The sequence below is a fragment of the Balearica regulorum genome, chromosome 17 (assembly GCF_011004875.1).
Source record: "Balearica regulorum gibbericeps isolate bBalReg1 chromosome 17, bBalReg1.pri, whole genome shotgun sequence".
In the NCBI taxonomy this organism is placed as follows: domain Eukaryota; kingdom Metazoa; phylum Chordata; class Aves; order Gruiformes; family Gruidae; genus Balearica; species Balearica regulorum.
Window position 1 is genome coordinate 3498669 of NC_046200.1, and position 19303 is coordinate 3517971.

The following is a 19303-nucleotide window of genomic DNA, read 5'->3' on the forward strand; positions in this document are numbered from 1 at the left end:
TATATATTGATGATGATAAACATTTACAACAATGTTAGCTAGGGTAGGAAGACTAGTCCTATATACTGCTAGGTACGGTCATCAGTCTAAAAGTTGTCTTCTCTTACCAGTTGGTTTTTAATATTCCCAGGATCTCCAACTCAGGCTTTGCTGTGAAAGATAGGTTATGAAGAAATGGAGTATTTGTAATAGATCAGGGAAGGATTTACCCATGGGCGTGAGGGCTGCCATCCACTATTATTCTTGTGTCATGAAGCAGAGAGAAGTTCAGCAACTACATCAACATCCTAGTAGCCTGTGCATTCACACATAGCACATGCCAAAGTAATGTAATAAAGAAATACCCACCGGGTTTGGATCAGATGAAAATCAGCAGTCAAGTGTCATCAAGAACACGTTCTGTTTTAAGGTTAGGACTGCTTTTTGTAAAAGTAAAATCAGTGACAGCCCAATACCATTTTGGATCCCGATCATTATAGGTTTAAGGATGACAGCATTATTAAATGGTAGATTAGGTCTGAAATAATAAACTAGCCTGTGATCCAGCCTCTGCTTTCCTAGTTTCTGTCTTTTAATCAAAACAATATTTGTGGTTGCAGTTACTTCTTTCAGGCATACTTCAAGCCCTGTTTTGCACCTTTCTTTTCAAAGAGTATTGTTGTGGTTTTGTCAATATTTTAAAAAGCTTCAAGTTTTCTTTTTCTCTTTTTCCATGAGGTAACCTTTTAATTTGTTATATTTTTGGAAGTATGATGTTTTTAATAGATAATAAAACCATGTTATATACTTGGCTGTTATCACAGCATGGCCATAGACAGCTTCTTTTTAAAGTCAGCCTTCTATTATCTCAATGTCTTAAAAAGGAGCTGAATTGCACTAAGCATGCTACTATTGTGCATTTTATAGTATATAAACCAGGAATTTATTCACAGAAGGGAATTCTTATGCTGTCTTCAAATTCAGGCCTGTTCTAACTTTTGTTAAGGAATAGAATTTACAGGACATTTTTTTTTCAGGTGTTGGAGTATTTTTAGTCCTATTGAGGACTTTATTTGAAATACTTAGCTTTTAAAGTACACGGATATTGCTCATAGAAATGTTAAAGTACTGCCCAGCACTGTACCTGTGTTACGTCTTGACTTCATTGGATTTCAGTACATATTTACACTGCTTGCTTATCAGCACTCATCTAGTTAGCAGAGAATTAAAGGAAGGTTGCTAGGGCTGTGGTTTCCATGGCTGATGAGAGTCCCAGTGTAACATTAAGTCAGGACTGGAAAAGCTGCAGTCAGTACACTGGTGTAGCTGTTTATGAGTTTCCAGATGCAGTGGGCTCTAAAGCTTCAGCTAGAATGAAGATCAACAATATGGACAAACGAGTGCGTTTTGTGGCAGTGGAAAGGAGGTACCATAGAGCTGGAATATGATGGTCTGTGGCTCTCCAAGTATTGATGAAATTTGGTTATCACTTAGCCTTTATGTGCTCCCCTTTAAACTTCTGATAAATGGTTGAGTGAAATGGAATTTTAGTTAATATTGGTAAAATTACATTTTTCACATAGTATGTGACAACATCAGTCTTCTGTCTATCGATTCACGTGCATTTTCTCTCCATGTACACCAGTTTACTGCATTTTCAGGGCCAACGTCATGCTTCTGCCTTATCATAAAGGTGCAGAACTGGAAATCTAAAAGCATAGCCTCTTCCTGGCCAATACTTAATGACTCATTGAGTTTTTTGGGTTTGTTTCTGTGTTTTAAAAATGGAACTAGCTGGATTGTAAATCTGGTTTGCAAAGCATTTAATTCTTGGAGAAGACAAAGAAATAAAGCTTTATTTCCTTTGTTTTCTACTCTGTCTTGCAGATAAATGAAGTAAACACACAAATTAATCAGCTTATTGAGAAAAGAATGATGAAATATGAGCCAATTGATAGTAAATTTTCCATGTATCGCCAACAGGTAAGAAAGAACAAAACATTTTTTAAGCAGAAGCAGTAGAGCAATTTCTATCACTGATCGTTTTACATACTGATTTATTTTTCTTTCATTCATTTAGCATAAATCAGTAGAAGTGCAAAATAATGGAGGACAAAAAGGAAATAAGTAGCTGTTGAACATATGTATGTTCAGGGCTGAGTCAAACAATTGCTTTCAGTCACGTTAGCGAGTTTGTATTGCTGTCCTTAAGCTGTTAGGTGTTGCCCTTCAGCTGCATCATGGTAATTCTGGAAGGATTGTTTTGGAGGAGCTATTTTGGTAAAGCTCCAGCTGTGGACAGATTCTTAAAAGGCAGCATGGGGGCTGACTGCTGCAGTCAGACCTGGATGCGAGGCTTGCTTTCAGTAATATCTCTTGCTTGTGTTTGACCATACACTATTTTTCCCATTACCTCTATTAAGAAGGTATTCTTTGATTTTTTTCATCCTGAGGCTATAGAATAGACTTTCTGTAAAATAGACTGTCTGGTCTAGTCTTAGTAAATTCATGAGTTATAAAAAGGATTTATGAACTCTGAGATTTTCAGAGCTTACACAGAAATGCAAGTGATTTCTTTCCCAGGCAACCTGTACTGCTGCTAAATTTATTGAAGATTTTCATGATGATGCTTATGGTCACGGTTTAAAAAATAAAAAGGCTTAAGTAAAATGTATCAGTGGGAAGAAAAAACTAGTGATAAAATGTATGCTGCAGTTCAATCACATATGCGATATGAAACGCACCATTTTGTTTTGTAAGAGATGCTCTTCTTCCCGGAAGAAAAGTCTGCTACGTAATGCGCTGGTACCAAAGACCCAACTGGCTTGTGATGGAATTATGGTCAGTGAAGGAACCACTCCAGCAGTTCAGGTTGCTGCTGTGGGCTGAAAGCGTGTGGTGGTCTTTGTGTTGTTCTCCTAGGGACTGGCTTCTGTTTCACAAAATCATCTTATATATTTGTACCACAATTTGTCACTGCAGGTAACTCATGAAGCAAAGAGCTATGATACTACCCTAGTAGAATTCATTTTTAGAAATAAAGCTGGTCCTTTTAACCTAGTCAGTGTGTATTTTGCTTCATTTTTTCTTAAGTTTTCCCTTCATGTGAAGAAACCAACCATGCCTCCAAATTCACAGCAATGTGTTGTGTTATTTTAAAATATTTTTAAACAGTATACTTTGTCAAGACAAAATTTTTTTTTTCACCCTGAACTAGTGTATACTTATGTTCGCAAATCTGTTAGCTTCTGGTCAAGTGTTAGGTACTCTTAAATATTCTGCCTTGTATAAAATATTATTTTTTTAAATACTTTATCTTCTAGACTCAAAAAAAAAAGAATCTGTAATCTACACTATTTCTGTACTGTATTGCTTTATTCATCGTCTTCTAGTTATTTGCCAAGATTTAGTGGCTTGGTTCTGCTGTTAGTATAACATATTTCTGTAGGTTGGAGTAGGTTGGAGTTATAAAAATCTGTATTATGACATTTGTGAAATCTTGGATAACTTTCCAGTTAAGCCATGTTGGTGTATCTTACATATGCACAGAAAGGGACTAAGTAGAAGAAATGGAGCAGCTAAAATGCCTACCTTTTTCTTCAATGAAAATAAAAAAATGAGGTGAAGAAATGTAAATGTAAAATGTAAAATATATCAGCATGAATCTGGGAGAAAAGGCTGTGCTTGAAATCTTGGCTGTACTGAAGAAAGTTGGGAGTCTGCAATCAACTTCAATGCAGTTGTGGTTTAGCCCACTGTATATAATGCATAATCGATGCTTCCTTCTTTGCAAAGAGACGTGCTCACATTTCCTAATGAATATCAGTTTCCGACAGTTAAAATGTGGTTTCAGTGATGTGATGCCTGAAATTGAATGGATTACATTTTACTAATGATTAAACAAGGCAATTTTTACTTTACTTGTCCATATGCATTTTTAATGATCATGCAGGCATCTATCATTTCCCGGAAAAAGGAAGCCAAGGCAGAGGAACTTCAGGCTGCTAAGGAAGAGATGGCCAGTGCGGAAAGGCAGATGCTGCAGAAGACCAGTCAGGCCCATGAGTTAGAAGGCTCTGAAGTTCTGAAAGGGGATGAGGTATGCAATATAACAGTCAATATAAGGAAGAGGAAATTTGTAAGAGATGGATCAATTTTTGTTAACTCACAATTTCGTTTGAACTTTACAGTGCAATAACTGCTTCTACAGCATTTTATCCATCCAGTATGCTGTCAAGCTACATGGTCTCAGCATTGCAACGGATTGGCCTCGTTTGTTTTTTTAATGCACATTTTTTGTCATCAAATTCCAAAATTAACATATTTGAAGACTTTTTTTTTAATGTGCAGATAGTATGATGCTGTCCAGTGCTTTCAAATGCTTTCCAATATTTATACTGCAGCAGTGCTTGATTTGTAGCTATTTTCAAATTATTAATTTAAATTATTCACATTTTACCTAATAGATTGCAAGGTACATGAGGACTTTATGTTGGGCTGCCTTAACATTCCAGACTCTGAGTCAAAATAATGTCATTATCATCACAATGGTACGACAGTAAATAACTAACTATAAAAGTCACCAAGACTAATGAAGGAGTTCAAGTGATCAGTCATGTAGATTAATTTTATTATTTGATGTATAGTAAAAATCTGTGTTACTATCCGTTCTCTATATGACATATGATCATAAAGCATAATACCAGCAATTATTAGAAATGCAGTTAGTCCTCTTGTATTTATTACCCATAGAAGTTTTTACTTACAAAAAAATTTCCCAGATCCTCCTGAACTTCATCTGCAATCCAGACTTTGACTAGCACAATCAGTGTAGCTCAGGCAATGTTCTCCTTGAAGCTGCACTTACCAAAGCAGTTTTTTATCTTCAAAAGTTTGCAAAGACTAAGGCTGCTACAGCTGGGTAGTGGTTTGTCAGCAAAATGAATTGACTTTTCTTAAGACAATAATTTTTCTGAGTTTGGAAGAAGTTTGCTAAGTGTACTTACAGGCAGAATCGCTAAAGCAAAGAGTATTTTAGCTGCATCATTCTCTGACTTAATATGTCTTTTCATTCCCTCATGTATTGTCTTCGTTTGCACTGCCATCATTTATCAAGAGTAACACTCTTTGCTTTCTTTTTCTTTGTCTGTTTCTGTGCTTTTTGTACATCCTACTCAATACAGGGAACGCCCTTTGTAGAAGGAACTCCCTTCCTGATCCCATAGGACGTGCCTGCTCCACAAAAATCGGTTTTCTTTTAAAGTAGTTTTAAAGAGTGAATCAAGTATGGAAAAATATATGTGTCCACTCACGCATAAAGGCTGCCTGTATAATATGGAATCCATACATATTTCACTTGTGCCTTCTTGCCTTTCTTTCTTTCTGTAAATCAAGGTGGAAACTACAGGTGGAAGCAATGGCACAGAGGCTTTCAGGACTGAGATGTGGATTTCTCTTACCATGACGTACTATACCCATTCCATAGGTGTTCCGTAGGTAGCAACAGTAAGACCACCACTGCTTTAGATTTCTCTCCACTACAAGGTTTTCAACCCCAGTGGGCAAGTTGCTAAAGTCTTTGACAACTTTTTAAGTAAAAATAAAACCAGAAAGCAGACAATCTGTGTTTCATGAGATGTGATGGGGAAAAAATGTTTAATTAATCAACAAGAATGCATTACCAAGACAGCAACATATGTTTTACATTATCTGTAAATGCACTGTAAGGTAAGAAATAATTCATGTTATGCCTATTCTTGGGGGGGACAACATCCTCTGATCCATAGAAATTTAGGGACAGCAGAGTAGGAGGGAAACGCAGTTACAGAACCTCGTAAGAGGCTTAATAATGAAAAATTCAACTTAATTGTTTTACACAAGGAAGAAGCTCAAGACAGAAAAAAGACAAGACCTATTTTGAATATAACCTGCATTCCTTTTGTTAAAATATGTTCTGCTTTTGACTTTTAAAATCTTTTCAAGTCTTCATTTTGAGGAGTGAAGAATAAATATCTGAGCACTTCAGACAAAACCATCAGCTTAAAATAAGAAGTGTTTGTGGTTTTGTAAGAAGCATTTCCTATTTTGTAAAACACTTTCTGCACATTGGCCCAAGGAAGCCAGTATTATACAACACATGTCCTGTTCTTGTTTATTACTTCATCAGGTATACTGTAGTGGTACTCAGGGGCACCAGCATAAAGCAGTAAGGTTTCCTATGGCTAAAAACTAGGAAAGGATTTCAATTCTTGATGATTTTGATAGGTTCTTTTCCAAAGGTCGCAGTTTCCTCATCTGGAAAATGGAAATAGTGATATTTAATTCTTTTGTAAATGTCTGCTGCCAAAAATGCTGCATAGAACCTTGGTGCTATAGGTTTTGTATCTCCTTAAAGTACATTGCAAATGCATATTACAGGCATAGTCCTGCTTCAGTCTAGGTTGTGAGAAGACGGGACTGATAGATGAGACAAGTAAGTTGGCTGGGAATAGGTGATGAAGCAAAAATGAAGCAAACAGGTTATCTCACATCAGTAAAAGTCTCGGTTCATCACTCACCGAATGATGAGAATGTTTTGCTATACATTCGTTTCTGATATGTTACACTTTTAAATTTGTATTTTCTGGTTCACTGCTCTGTTACTCTAGCTTTAAGCCAATACCGAAGGAAATCTTGATTAATGTAGTGATGAGTCACTGTTGCAATACATCTGTTCAGTGGGGACAGAAAGAGGATGTACATTCAAGTTTAAAATGGGCTTTTAACCTATCTAAATGCTACAGTTAAATGAAAAAATTATTTTGCTCCAATACCTGGTATTTCTCTTCTCTTTGTCTTGCTTTGCTGTATCCTCTTATATCATGGCACTCACAAGACTTGGCAGTTGAAGAATCAGTGCCTTCCTAGCTTGTGGTCCCGTACCAGTATTTGGATCTCCAGTTGAAGTCTTCTTAGCACTTCATTCACCAAAAGGTCAATCCTGGCTTATGTTTTTAGGTGCTAGTGTTTTGCTTTCTTCTGTAATCATGAAAAGGAATGTTGCAGCATTCCACTTGCTTTGAGAGGTTGTACAGCTAGATAGAACTGAGAAGAAACAGCAGGGAATAACCAATTCATTTACATCAAACACAAAAAAAGTAGGAATAAATTGTCTGCTTCGGGGATTATGAAATCTTTTTAAGTACTTCAAACAAAGTACAATGAGCATGGGGCAAAGTTGGCAGGCTCCTAGCTGCAGCTGTCAGATCCTGAAAATTAGGGAATCAAATGTTGACACTTAGAAGGCTAGATGGTTCAATTACAAGTGATCCTAGGTAAAGCTGTGATATTTTTAGCTCGTTACAGAATGCATTGTGCTTTTCAGAGTTCAGCACAGGGCCCCAAGAACCTAGACTTTCCCAAGGTATCAGAATAGAATAGTACCATAGCTGTGCTTAGCTGCAGTAGTTGAAATGAATATGGTTTTGAGAATGCGGCATAGAAAGTCCTGTCAGTTTTATGAACAGATATGCGAGGTTTGCACATTTACTTACATGAGGAGTTTAATGTGTTGCATACAAATGCTGATCCATGCCTACCTGCCCCCTGGTAAACCAATATAAAACCTCTTTCAATTTGCAGACAGAGAAAACAGTCGGTCTTGGACCATAGATCTTGTCACTTTCCCTCTAAAACTGTCGGCTCCATCTGAATCCACCAGAAACAGTTATCTGGCTCCAGACTAGGTAGATGAATTTTTTAAGCGAGTAGCTGTAAAGAAGCTCACAATTTGAATATTAAATAGTATAAGCCAGGACCCAGGATATATTGTCCTATCCATTTGCTGCCTTTCTCTGAAGTTGTCACTAAGGCTGTAGGGACAGTTCTATTCCTGTCTGTCAAGGACTCCTCACTTTTGAAAGTAGGAGAGTAGCTGGTAGTCGGGTTGTGAGAACGAAAGCGGCAAATCTGTAGGATTCTTACAGAAGCCAGAAGCTTTTTGCTGTAAGAAGTTAACATCGTTTAAGCCAAATGTATGCAGTGATTCAGACAAATCGGAACTGAACTGAATACTCTTTCAGCACCCACTGGCATGAATAAATCATCCATTTATTGATCTGTGCATTTTCAGTCATAACTGAAAAATGTTTTTTCATTAAAGATATTCTGATTGATCCAAATTATTAGTACTGGCTACTTTAATACTTCTTTCCTGACCAGAAGCAAGCACTCCTAGAAGAGAGGTCCTACTTAATGCTAATGAAGAATTTTCCTGATTGATCTGTCTAATGAGCAGGCTGTAAGAGACTTTCATTTTAATAGATTGAGGTTATGCTCCCCGTATCTTTTAGAAGTTTGTCCTTCTGTGTATGAGTTAGTAACTGCATCCAACAGTGGCTGTACTAGCTTAAATTTAGACCCTCTTAGGAAAAAATACTGAAAACCTGTCATGATCAGGAACTTTTCCTAACTGAATTTTAATACTTTGGACAGTCTGTATCCCATTAATTGGTCTAGTTAGAAAATTAAACCATCTATTCCTCAATTCTTAATAAAAATAGAGATAGTCAGCTAAGATTTTTGGCAATTATTGTGCTTATGAAAATAATTTTATTAACAAAACTGTTTATTTGGAACCTTGTTTAGATTATGCATGTCAGAAAGAAATCTTTTTTTTAAAATTAATACTTAATTTTCTCTAGTCCTTTTGTATGAAGAATATTTTGATTACTACAACACAATCAAATTGATACAGTAATCCAGAAAATACTGCTTTTAAAGATTTGACTCGAAAATGAGGGATTAATCTGGGATTTGTTCTCTTCTGAAAACAAGCTTATCCATTTTCTCCTTTAACGCTAATCTCGGAATAAGAACCTTGTGAAAACTTCATGTGGGTCGAATGTTAGTTTTAAGGAGACAAAATGATGGGCTTACAGTGAGTGCCAATGCTCTGAGGCATGTGTTCAGCATGCTTGTGTTCTTTTCTGGAGGGGGTAACCTGCCAGGCCCCGTCTGGTCCTGGAGAAGCCATGATTCAATTTTTGTCGTATTTAGAATTGTCGTAATACTTAATTACTTCACAAAAGTGTGGTAAGACTTAATCTGGTGATAGCAATCTCTTTCAGATTGTACTAAGTGGAGAAGCACGAAGTACTGGCATTGCTGGATTCTTTCAATAAAAATGGAACCTAATAGAGGAAATCTCCCCAGGGATGTTAGATACCTGCACGCTGCAGGATGTTCTAGGAGAGATCAAAGTCCTGTTTTCATTCACTCTATTTCATAATCCAGATTCCACGCTTGTTATCTTACAGTCACCCATAAAAATAGCCGAGTGAAAAAGAATAATCTTTCTTTGCTTTCATTTGGATAGTTTTTATATCTCAGGGGGCTCTGACTTGGCTAACAAACACGGGGCTCCAGCCTTGTTTACTTTAACTGCTAACTCAGTGCCAGCATTTGGTTCTTGTCCAGTCATTTAATCTTTGAAGCTTAAATAACTATTTGTGTTAAGTTGCTTGAGAAAGAAAAGCTTACTAGTGGACATGGCCTTGAATGGTGCATCACTGCAGGCACCGATGGATCCATGGGAATTCGGTAGGTTGAGCCTGCGGAGTGTCTACGCAGGGAGCAGTTGACCTGGTCTATGGGAAAATGCTGCTGCTCAAAAACGGATTCCTTTTGGTTAGTTAACTTTAAAGTCATATGGCTAGACAATGTTATTCTTTTGTGAACTATTCAAATTATTTACATGACCTTTTACTGCAGTAAAATACAATGTTTTATAGCATTTTAAGGGTTTGGTTTTTCATCTACATATAGATGGGAGCATGACATATATGAAGCTTCAGAAGTAAGGCTTACACAAATGAAGGCACTGGTATTTTGCAAGAAGCTTATTTATAATTTTTGGAAACCTACAGAATGATTCTCAGCTTTTAGGCTTTTTTATTTTTTTTAGTAAAAATTTTGCCGTAAGATCCTTACAAGCTGCTGATTTAAGTGGAATCAAATCTAATAACTCCAGCTCTGCATTTGGCCCTGGATCTAAAGGAGCCTTCGGTTAGTGAGATTTTGAGGGGCTTAATCTCTGCTGATTTGGAGTGGATGAACTCTTCTGAAAATTCTGCCAACCTATTGATTGATTTTCTACAGATATTATTGTTTTGCTACCATTGTTTGTATCTTGTTTTACCTTGTTTGCTGCAATAAAAAACTATGTGAAAGGTTAAGTTTGGTTTTAAAAAGTCAGAGATTGCAATGAGAGACAGACATCCATCTCCTAAAATGAATAGGTTTTACTTGTCAATGTGAGCAACTCGTTCATTTTGGATGAAATTTTTATTACATAGTCCTAACTTAATCAACTAATAATAGAACATTGGTGGAATCAGTTCTTTAATCAACAAGATCCTTTGACTTCCATTGTAAAATACATTGTGCTTTGAATATTGAATATGCAAATATTCTACCTCCCACTCAAGCTATTTTCAAGACCTTAAAAGTAGCTATAGCTGTGAAGAGAATAATAGTTTGCTTTTCATCCTGGGATAAACTGACAGAAAATCATTCAGATTTGATAGCTGCATGTGGTCACATATGAAGTAAGTTTAATCCTTCACATCACTCTTTCCTATATTCCACTGGTCACGTGAAATGTCTCTGGAACTACTCCATCAAGACAGACGACTGTGCTTCCCTTAAATTCTCCTCAGTTAGTTGGAGAGATTGTATTTACACTTTTATAATCTCTGAAAATCACAGAAAACTTGGTATTATCTAGGCAATTAAAAAAATTCTTTTATATTAAGAGGATGAACTTGAATTTGCTATGAAAAATAATAATAATAATAATACTGTATTAAGTGTGCCAGTAATATAACAAAGACAGTACGACAGTGACAGAACTGCCTCCGCTGTGCAGCGCTGTGGCTTAGGTGACCTTGTCTATCCTTGTCCTAGGTAGTACGCACAATGTACAATGGTATTCCAAAGCCACACATAGTCTCATCTGCATAGAGCACATTGAGTAATTTGTGGGTTTGTTCTTTCACCAAAAATGTTTATAGCTTTTGGCTTTAAAAATAGTTCTGGAGCATAGCAAGAGAGAAGCAGCTTTGGCCTAGATATTGCACAGGATGGCAGATGAACAGGGTTGATTTCATTTTGGGCATTTTGCCCAGGACACTTTTTATAGAACATACAGTTACTCTGGGGGTTCTTAGGCTGTGGTCACATTGGGGGTTTGGATTTAATTCTTTAGAAGGGAGAGACGTAATTTTGCAAAAAGAAAAATTAATATAAATGTCAAAATCTAAGTTCTTCTATGTTTGAGTTTCAAACTTGTGGTAGTGGGACTCCTGTTTTCTGCATTAGGTGCCTGTCTTATGTTCACTCTGCACACACTGAACCCCTCCTCATCCAGCAACATTCTGAAGCATATTCTTACATCATTTACTGTAATAAGTTTTACTTGCTTTCCATCTCTGGCTCTGAATGCATTTTTGAACTGTGACTGGCATTTGCCTCACAGCTCTCATGTAAAATGTAAGAATAAGAGCTAAGCCTGTTTGACAGATGGAAAACACTAAGGCAAAGAAAAACATTACATGTTTGTTTCAACACCTGATATTTCATATGTTACAAATGGAGCACGCGCAGATTCAGATGTAAATTAGCTAAAGCTGTTGATCTGTAAGGATTATTTTGCTTAGTCCTTAATAAAAATATCAATTCTCCATTATTTTAGATTTTGAGTGACATATATATTGTGCTTCTCTGCTTCTATGCAAGGACTCTGCTTTTATTTTCCTGTTTTTAAAAACTTGGCCAGTGCTATCATTTAGGTCTGCAAGAGTCAAGGAAACAGAACAACAAATTATAACTGTTGAGAACTAGCATTTAAAAAAAAAGATAGTCTTTTCCCATGCCCTCTTCTCTTCCAATTTTTCTGCCCTTTCTTATCGTGTTTCTTGGTCTGCAGAGCTCTTTGGGGCTACATGCTGCTGATCTGGTGCTCTGTTACCAGTGCAAATTAGTATTATGTTAACTTTTTTATTATCCGTGATTCTCACAACATTTTGCAAAGAGTAATTACTTTTTCAACTGTCAAATGGTGGTGAGCAGAACCCAATGATCTCACTATTACAAATGAGTGAGCTGGGACAGAAGGCAATAGAGCTGGTTTTCTTGATCTCACTCAGTGAACAAATGCAGAGCTGAAAATAAATAGACCCTGGGAATCCTGAATTCCAGTCCTCTGTTCCAAACACTTAATCTTCCAGTCCAAATAGGATAATTACATTTTATATGGCAACAGTCTGTGATAAGACCCTTTTTTGCTTTAAGTTAAATGGTATTTCTGTTCTTTCTTGTTCCAGTTTAAACAATATGTTAATAAGCTCCGGAGCAAGAACACGTTTTATAAAAAGAAGCGACTGGAAATAGCAGAAATTACAGCTGAGTATGGTATCCTCCAGAGGACAGAAGAACTTCTAAAACAGCGCCACGAGGCTATTCAGCAGCAGCTGGTAATACAAGCATTCCCTGCTCCCACAGTCCTTCCCCGATAACAGCTATATAATAAGATGGATGTTGTTTTGTTAGATTCTAATGTACATCATCCTCAGCTCTCCTGCAGCCGTTAGTAAAAGAGTCGTTAGGGTATAAAATGTATTTTTGTCTGTGACTATGCTAAGCCGCTGTACTTTACATTCAGCAACTGTTTCTTACAGGCACTCATGACTGTTCTGCAATTTCTTTTTTAGACGGAGGGGCTTGACCCTGCTTTTTAAAGTCAATGGTAAATCTTCACTGGTAACTCCAGTTAGGGCAAGGCTGGACTCTTAAATTAGTTTTCGGTATCCACATAGATAGTAAGGGCTGTGAAAATTATCAACAGCAAGTAGGCTTCAAGTTACCAGTGCAAAATATATAGAAAAAGTATTTAAAAAAAGAGCAGGCAGGAAGGAAACATTCTAACCCCAGAATATTTAGACGAAAATGTGTTTCACAGTAAGTCAAAAATTTGAAACTGTATGAATGCTTTTTCTAAGCCTGAACAGCAGGAGAAGGATCTCTGCTATGCATAACTGTAAGCATTCAAGGAATATACACACATCCCAAATGCAAAGAAATTCCCTTTTTAGTTCACAAAATTATATTGCTGTAGTATTTTCTTCCAATACCAGTATCCTTGTTATCAAAATATTTTGGTTTTATTTACCTTATACCTGTTTTATTCTATGTACATATTTTGCATTTTTAAGCATAAAAGTATTTGCCTTATTAAAAGAAAATTGAAAGTGTGCAAATACATGAGAGAGACTTTGGAAAGATAGTCACATAGATGCAGTGGATGATGTCATGCTGTTTCAATAGGGCATTCATAGTTTAATTAAAAATAAAACCCAAACTGCTGCCTGGGTAGAAAGAAGGACCTAAGCAGTAGGATCAGAGCTTTTTCTCGTGATTGCTACTCGGCTAGAAGAAAGAAGGTGTGTGGATGTGTCTTTTCACTTAGGAAGTGTTTATTTACAGCAGGATGACTAACGTACACCAGTCATCTCACAGGGAAAGCTCAGCAGAGACAAAGCACTCAAAGTTGTTCTGTGAAGTGGCTACACGTGGTCAACAGTTTATTCTCATGCACGTCTGACCTCTTCTAAACTACCTTGTAGTAAAACTACAGAGCTTTGACCTCATACAGTTCTCACCACCAGATGACTAGTGCACACCATAGGATCAAATATACCTTTTCTAGCCCTGGGCATAACGCCCTGGCAAATCACACACTGCTACTGAAGTCCTCAAAAAGCTCCCATCATGGTAGCAGTTGCTGTTAGTAGAGGCAAATCTTTCCTTAAACGTAGGGTTGTAAAAGGTTTGTGAGAATAACTGACTTGGAGTTCGTAGGTAAATGGCGCTTTTAAGAATGAATGTTTGGCTTTTTTAACAAATTGTGGATGCGTTGACCAACACTTAGCTTTCAGATTACAGAAAATATTCTCCTTACGTACTTAATGAGCAAGCATTGCTAAAGACTATTACATCAACGTATAATTAAATGTAAAGTTTATGTAATGTAATGCTAGAATTTGGTAAGATGGCATTAGTATTACTATAATGAATAGTTTTGCTTGACTGTTGTTTAAAAAATAATTAGCTACCTCTTCAGGTTAAGCATCTGGATTTTACATATTGAACTTCTTCAGAGCCCAACCTAAAGGCCACTTCACTTTGTGGAATCTTTCTGTTAATTTCATTGGGCACTGCATGACCAAATAGTGTATTTACAGAAAGTTGTTACTCTCCTACTATACAGGCGCCAGACAAAATGTTAGTTGTTGTGGCAGCTAGATTATTAATCACTTTTAAAGTAAATTGATTACGGTACTTACCTTTTCCACTTTCTTGCAATATTTTGGCTCTGTGAAGGAATTTGCTGTGTTACTTGGTTAATGGACTCACATTCAGCATTTGTTTTTTGTGTCTACAGGAAGCTATTGAAGACAAGAAAGGTATTTCTGGATATAGTTACACCCAGGAGGAGCTGGAAAGAGTATCTGCAGTAAAGAGTGAAATGGATGAAATGAAAGGCCGGACACTGGATAACATGTCTGAAATGGTGATTTTTCCCTTAAACTTTTGTATTTCCTCAATTTAAATATCTAGTTCCTCAGCGTATAAAACCAAATTTAATTGGTTTTTTTGTTTGGGTTTTTAATTTTTTTTAAAAAAATCTATGTTTATAGATTAAAAAGAAATTCAAACAGTATACATCTGCAAAGGTAATCTTGAGAAAAATTACTAAAATGTACATTTCTTTTAATGTACAAAGAAGTAGTTTAGAATTATAAAAAACCCCATGCTACAAATACATCATGCTTTCATCCCCTTCAGAAACATTAGGGACATCAAGTCTTGTTGTCTTTGGTTTTTTACTTTTTTGTGATTTCAGAAGTGGTTTCATATTTGTTCTTGCACGTTACTTGAAAGAGACGAATGGTTTGAATCTGTAACAATCTTTTCCTAAAATGTTTGTAAATCACTGGAGTTAAGCATTTCTTAAAAAAATACTTAATATGCCTAAAGAGCTAAATATCTTGTCTTTTTCCCTATAGCCTAGTTTTCAATTGCCCTTAGCTCTGTCATGTTGTAATTTAACTTCCCACATAGCCATAGAAGCAAGACAGAACTTGGATTTCTAATTTGAAAATATTATAAAAGAGCAAAAAGCAAAATAACATTTTTTAAATCATTAGGGCACTTTTAAAATAAAGTGGTATAATTAAACCAGAATGACTCTCAAATAGAAAGCTGGATTGAATTTGAATTGTCAGTATAAATATTTTAAAGTGACTCTGGTTTAGCATTTTCAAACTTTATTTAACCTATGCAAGTTGGTTGGTTGGCTTGTTTTCTTAAGAATTTCTTCCTTTCTCTCAGTCCACCTCTATGCAACTCCTTCATTTTCCCCTACTCCGTAAGCTCATTAGGTGTCTGGCACACAGGCTGCCTTCTGGACTTCTCTGGCATGTTCTCAGCCAAAACAATGGGAGCAGAATTTGTCTCACTTGTGGCAAGGGCCCCGCTTGGGGGGGCCAAGATGGGCTCTTTCCCTTTGTTAATTAGGCCTGAATTTATATTATATATAGTTCAGTCTTCATTGCACATTTTTTTCTTTATATATTATATATAGTTCAGTCTTCATCGCACATTTTTTTCTTTATATATTTTGCTTCTCTTCATTTTCACGTTCCTAATTATATAAATGTACTATTAGTATCATAGTATTAATGTATATTATTTTGTCCCTCTATCAGGTAAAAAAACTGAATACTATGGTGGCAGAGAAGAAGGCAAGCCTAGCTCCTGTCATCAAAGAACTGAGACAGTTGCGTCAAAAGTGCCAAGTTAGTAGAAACACTTCTCTCGTTCTGTGTAAATAAAGTCAGAATTACAAGTAAGTCTAATTTACGGCTCTCCGTAGTGCTGTACAAGGACATAATCAACTCAAGGAAAGCTGGAAATAGCAGAATGGGTCAACAGTGTTTTGCAACAGGCAACTGTTGCCTGGAGTTCATAAAAGCTGACAGTGCAGGCACAGAATCAGGCTGAAAATTTTGTCCTTTATAGCAATTTAAAAAAAAAAAAAAGAATTCACCAGGGGAAAATTTAAAAAAAAAAAAAATTAAAAGTGAGTTTTCAAATTGGTTTCAGAGCTTTTTCTGCATCTCAGCACTAATGATCTAAACTAACGCTCTCCTTTTTAAATGGATCGCAAATGATATCTCATCCAAATAGCTGAATACAGTGATCTAAGTTCTATATTAGTCTGCAGGAACAACAGATTTATCCATTTGTTTTCAGAATTTTATAGTGAGATGAAAAAAAAGTCATTCAGGTCCACAGCTGCTGTAAGTTGGCTGATTGCCACAGAAGTAAATAGAGCTATCCATTTCTCTATCAACCAAACTTCCATAAAACTTACTTTTTGTATTAAAAATGTCAGCAAATGAAATCCAGCTAAGGCATTTCTGGTGTACAACTAGAAATCTGGCTTTTCATAGGTAGCAACTCTATGAATCCTTTCTTAATCTCTATTTTTATAATTATTTTTCCTTTCTTGCACACCACCCTATTAACTGACCACATTAAAGCTATGGATGTGGCGGTAAAGAAGTTGTTTGCATGCTATGTTGTGGTGTATACAGCTGATCCTCCAGTATGCAAGTGAAGGCTAGTGGCTTCCCTGTGTGTAATAATACCCGTGAGCCCGGCAGGTTTATGTAAGTGTCTGTGAGTGTGCCAAGAGCTGAGGCCGATGTGTGAGACCGCCAAGAACAGAGTCTGCCAGCGTGTCACATGTCAGTCAATTGAAGATTTCATTTATGTACCCTTTTGCCCTTTTCACATAAGGAATTAACTCAAGAATGTGATGAAAAAAAAATCCAGTACGACAGTTGTGCAGCGGGGTTAGAGAGCAATCGCTCTGCGCTGGAACAGGTAAGATGGTGGCTTGTTCGTGCATGTGAATAAATGCTGTGCAACATGCTGTGCGCTGTGGTACCGTATTTTCCCTGCCTTTCCTCTGGATATGGAAAGTACAAATCCACTTCAGGTGGAAATGAGTCAGTAGTGATCCACAACTATGCAAATTGTGCCTGAAGCTGCTGTGGACTAGCTACAGTGGCGCACATCTCCTGTTCTGAATAGCAGCAAATGAACTTGGTGGTACATCAGTCCCTCCATCGATGTCCAGCTTTGATTAGCAAGAACATTGTATCTGCCAGAAATCCTGCTGACCTAAATAGTATCTGTTAGGAAAGAATTTGACCATAAAATAAGGATTAATTTATGAAGATAAATCTTTATATGCGTTTAGCAGATTCATTAAATTAGCAACCGATCCAATGGATAATTAATACACTGAAATTGATAGCAAGGATACTTCATTAAATATGTGTCTTGTATTCTTGCATACAGCTCTTTTTTAAAAAAATACAACTGTTTAGCTACAGCGAAGAGCTTGTGTGTATGTAGTTTATGCATTACTTGAACTATAGCACTTTTAGGAAGGGAGGAACTTAAACTAGCGCAGTCCTTTAAGGTGGGGACAGACAGAAATATTAATATGTTTATATGAATCTGCTTCATCTCACTAGATCACCTCCTGTGAATTTTGTCTGGACTTGATTTTACAAGGGCTTGCCCACGTAAGGGATATATTTCAAACTAAAAAAAGGCATACATTTAAAGTGTGGGTGGGTATATAGATAATTCTTTTCCTGCACTAAAAGTACCTTTGTATGGCTTAATCCAAGCAAAATGAAAGAATCCACAGATAAACCTACTATGAAGCAGAGCTTCCATAAGAACTTTTTTACAATAGCAATTAAGGCTTTTTTCCAGGCAGACAAATCTTAGTCATTTTCTAAAATGTGAAGACATTCACATCCACTGATTACACTGGACATGACTGTCAGCAGACTCCTGCAGTTGAACAGTAGAATTGAGTTTTCCAGCTGATGGCCTCAAAAATCACATGGTGACAGAGCTTTGGAGTTAACAACTGCTGTGTGACCCAGAGTACATGAATTCCGTTTGGATTATTAGGGTTTTTGGTATGGACCATTTAGAGATGGGACTAATCCACTATCTCCATACACCTCAACATAATTATTGATTGCTAATTAGCATACTATTAATATGTCTGTAGCTTCTAACATACATTTTGCAGATGTGTTCCAGGAAATGCTGATTCACAACTGGATTTACCACTTGAGATGTGCTTAGGAACAAGAGTCTTGGCAGCACTTATGAAGTCTGTCAGGAGTCGGTCATATTAACCAACACCTAGTAACAATCATTGAGCATCTCTAACTGTGACTGAAACTGCAAATCTAAAAAAGTTAATTGTCTTGCACTGTAAAAGAGACTTCTGCAAAGCCCAAATTATATAAACATTGAAGAAATTATCAATTCAGTATTATGCCTGTTTCTATTATGGACTCTTTATATCTGGTTCATATGTATATTATATCTTTGTATCTGGTTTATGTAGCAACACAGGGCATCTCCTGTGGACTTGCAGTCACAATGTCCTTTGAAACTTTATTCTTGTACTACAGGAAGTGAAAGGACTTCTTGAGGAGTGTGTTCAGGAAGAGAGTAACTACCGTTACATTAACTGCATGAAAAGGGTAAGATCACGAGAAGGACCAAATTGTTCACTGTGAAATGGAATAGCAATTATAATATATAGATTTTCAAATTATGCATTTCTTTGTAGAATCTAGAAATACTGCTGCAGCGTGCTAAAGAAGAAATGAAGGCATACGTCTCCCCAGACCCACAGGAGAGACGAAAGGCAATTCGGTAAGTGTATTGATGTATTTCCTCTGTGTTAACTTGAAGGATATTCATAAACTAAGGTTGAAGTTAGGAGTTTTCTCACTGGCATTTGAACTGGAGGAGTTCACCTGATAAATTTAGAAACACTATAATAATCTAAAAATAAGCATCTCAAATTCCAGTATATACTGCTGTAAACCTACGAGTTCTCTCAGACATACCAAAAGATTTTCCCTTCCTGCTGGAGATTATAGGCCCCAGAGAGTGGTTTTAACTCACAGGGCCTGTTGGCACAGGCTCAGAGAAGCTGTGCTTCAGCTAGGTCCTGCAGGAAGCATGGCTCTACCAGACATAATGCCCCTGCCAGGGTTCGCCCTGAGACTCCCGTGTGCAGGAGCAGAAGGTCTACCACCTCTCCGAGAGCAACCGAATGCTGCCCTCAGATTCTGGCTGTTGCTTGCAAATCTTCTACTCCTCTTTCAGGTGT

At 36.8% G+C, this 19303-nt stretch overlaps 1 protein-coding gene across 1 annotated transcript in view; it reads left to right on the top strand.

Moving 5' to 3' along the window:
• IFT81 (intraflagellar transport 81) overlaps positions 1–19303 on the top strand; it is a 43227-nt gene that overhangs the window by 17041 nt on the left and 6883 nt on the right. The window contains exons 10-17 of the mRNA XM_075769853.1: positions 1867–1962; positions 3932–4078; positions 12342–12491; positions 14459–14587; positions 15786–15875; positions 16882–16968; positions 18594–18665; positions 18755–18840. Of these exons, the coding sequence (XP_075625968.1) occupies positions 1867–1962; positions 3932–4078; positions 12342–12491; positions 14459–14587; positions 15786–15875; positions 16882–16968; positions 18594–18665; positions 18755–18840 (857 nt within the window). The remainder of the gene's footprint in view (positions 1–1866; positions 1963–3931; positions 4079–12341; positions 12492–14458; positions 14588–15785; positions 15876–16881; positions 16969–18593; positions 18666–18754; positions 18841–19303) is intronic.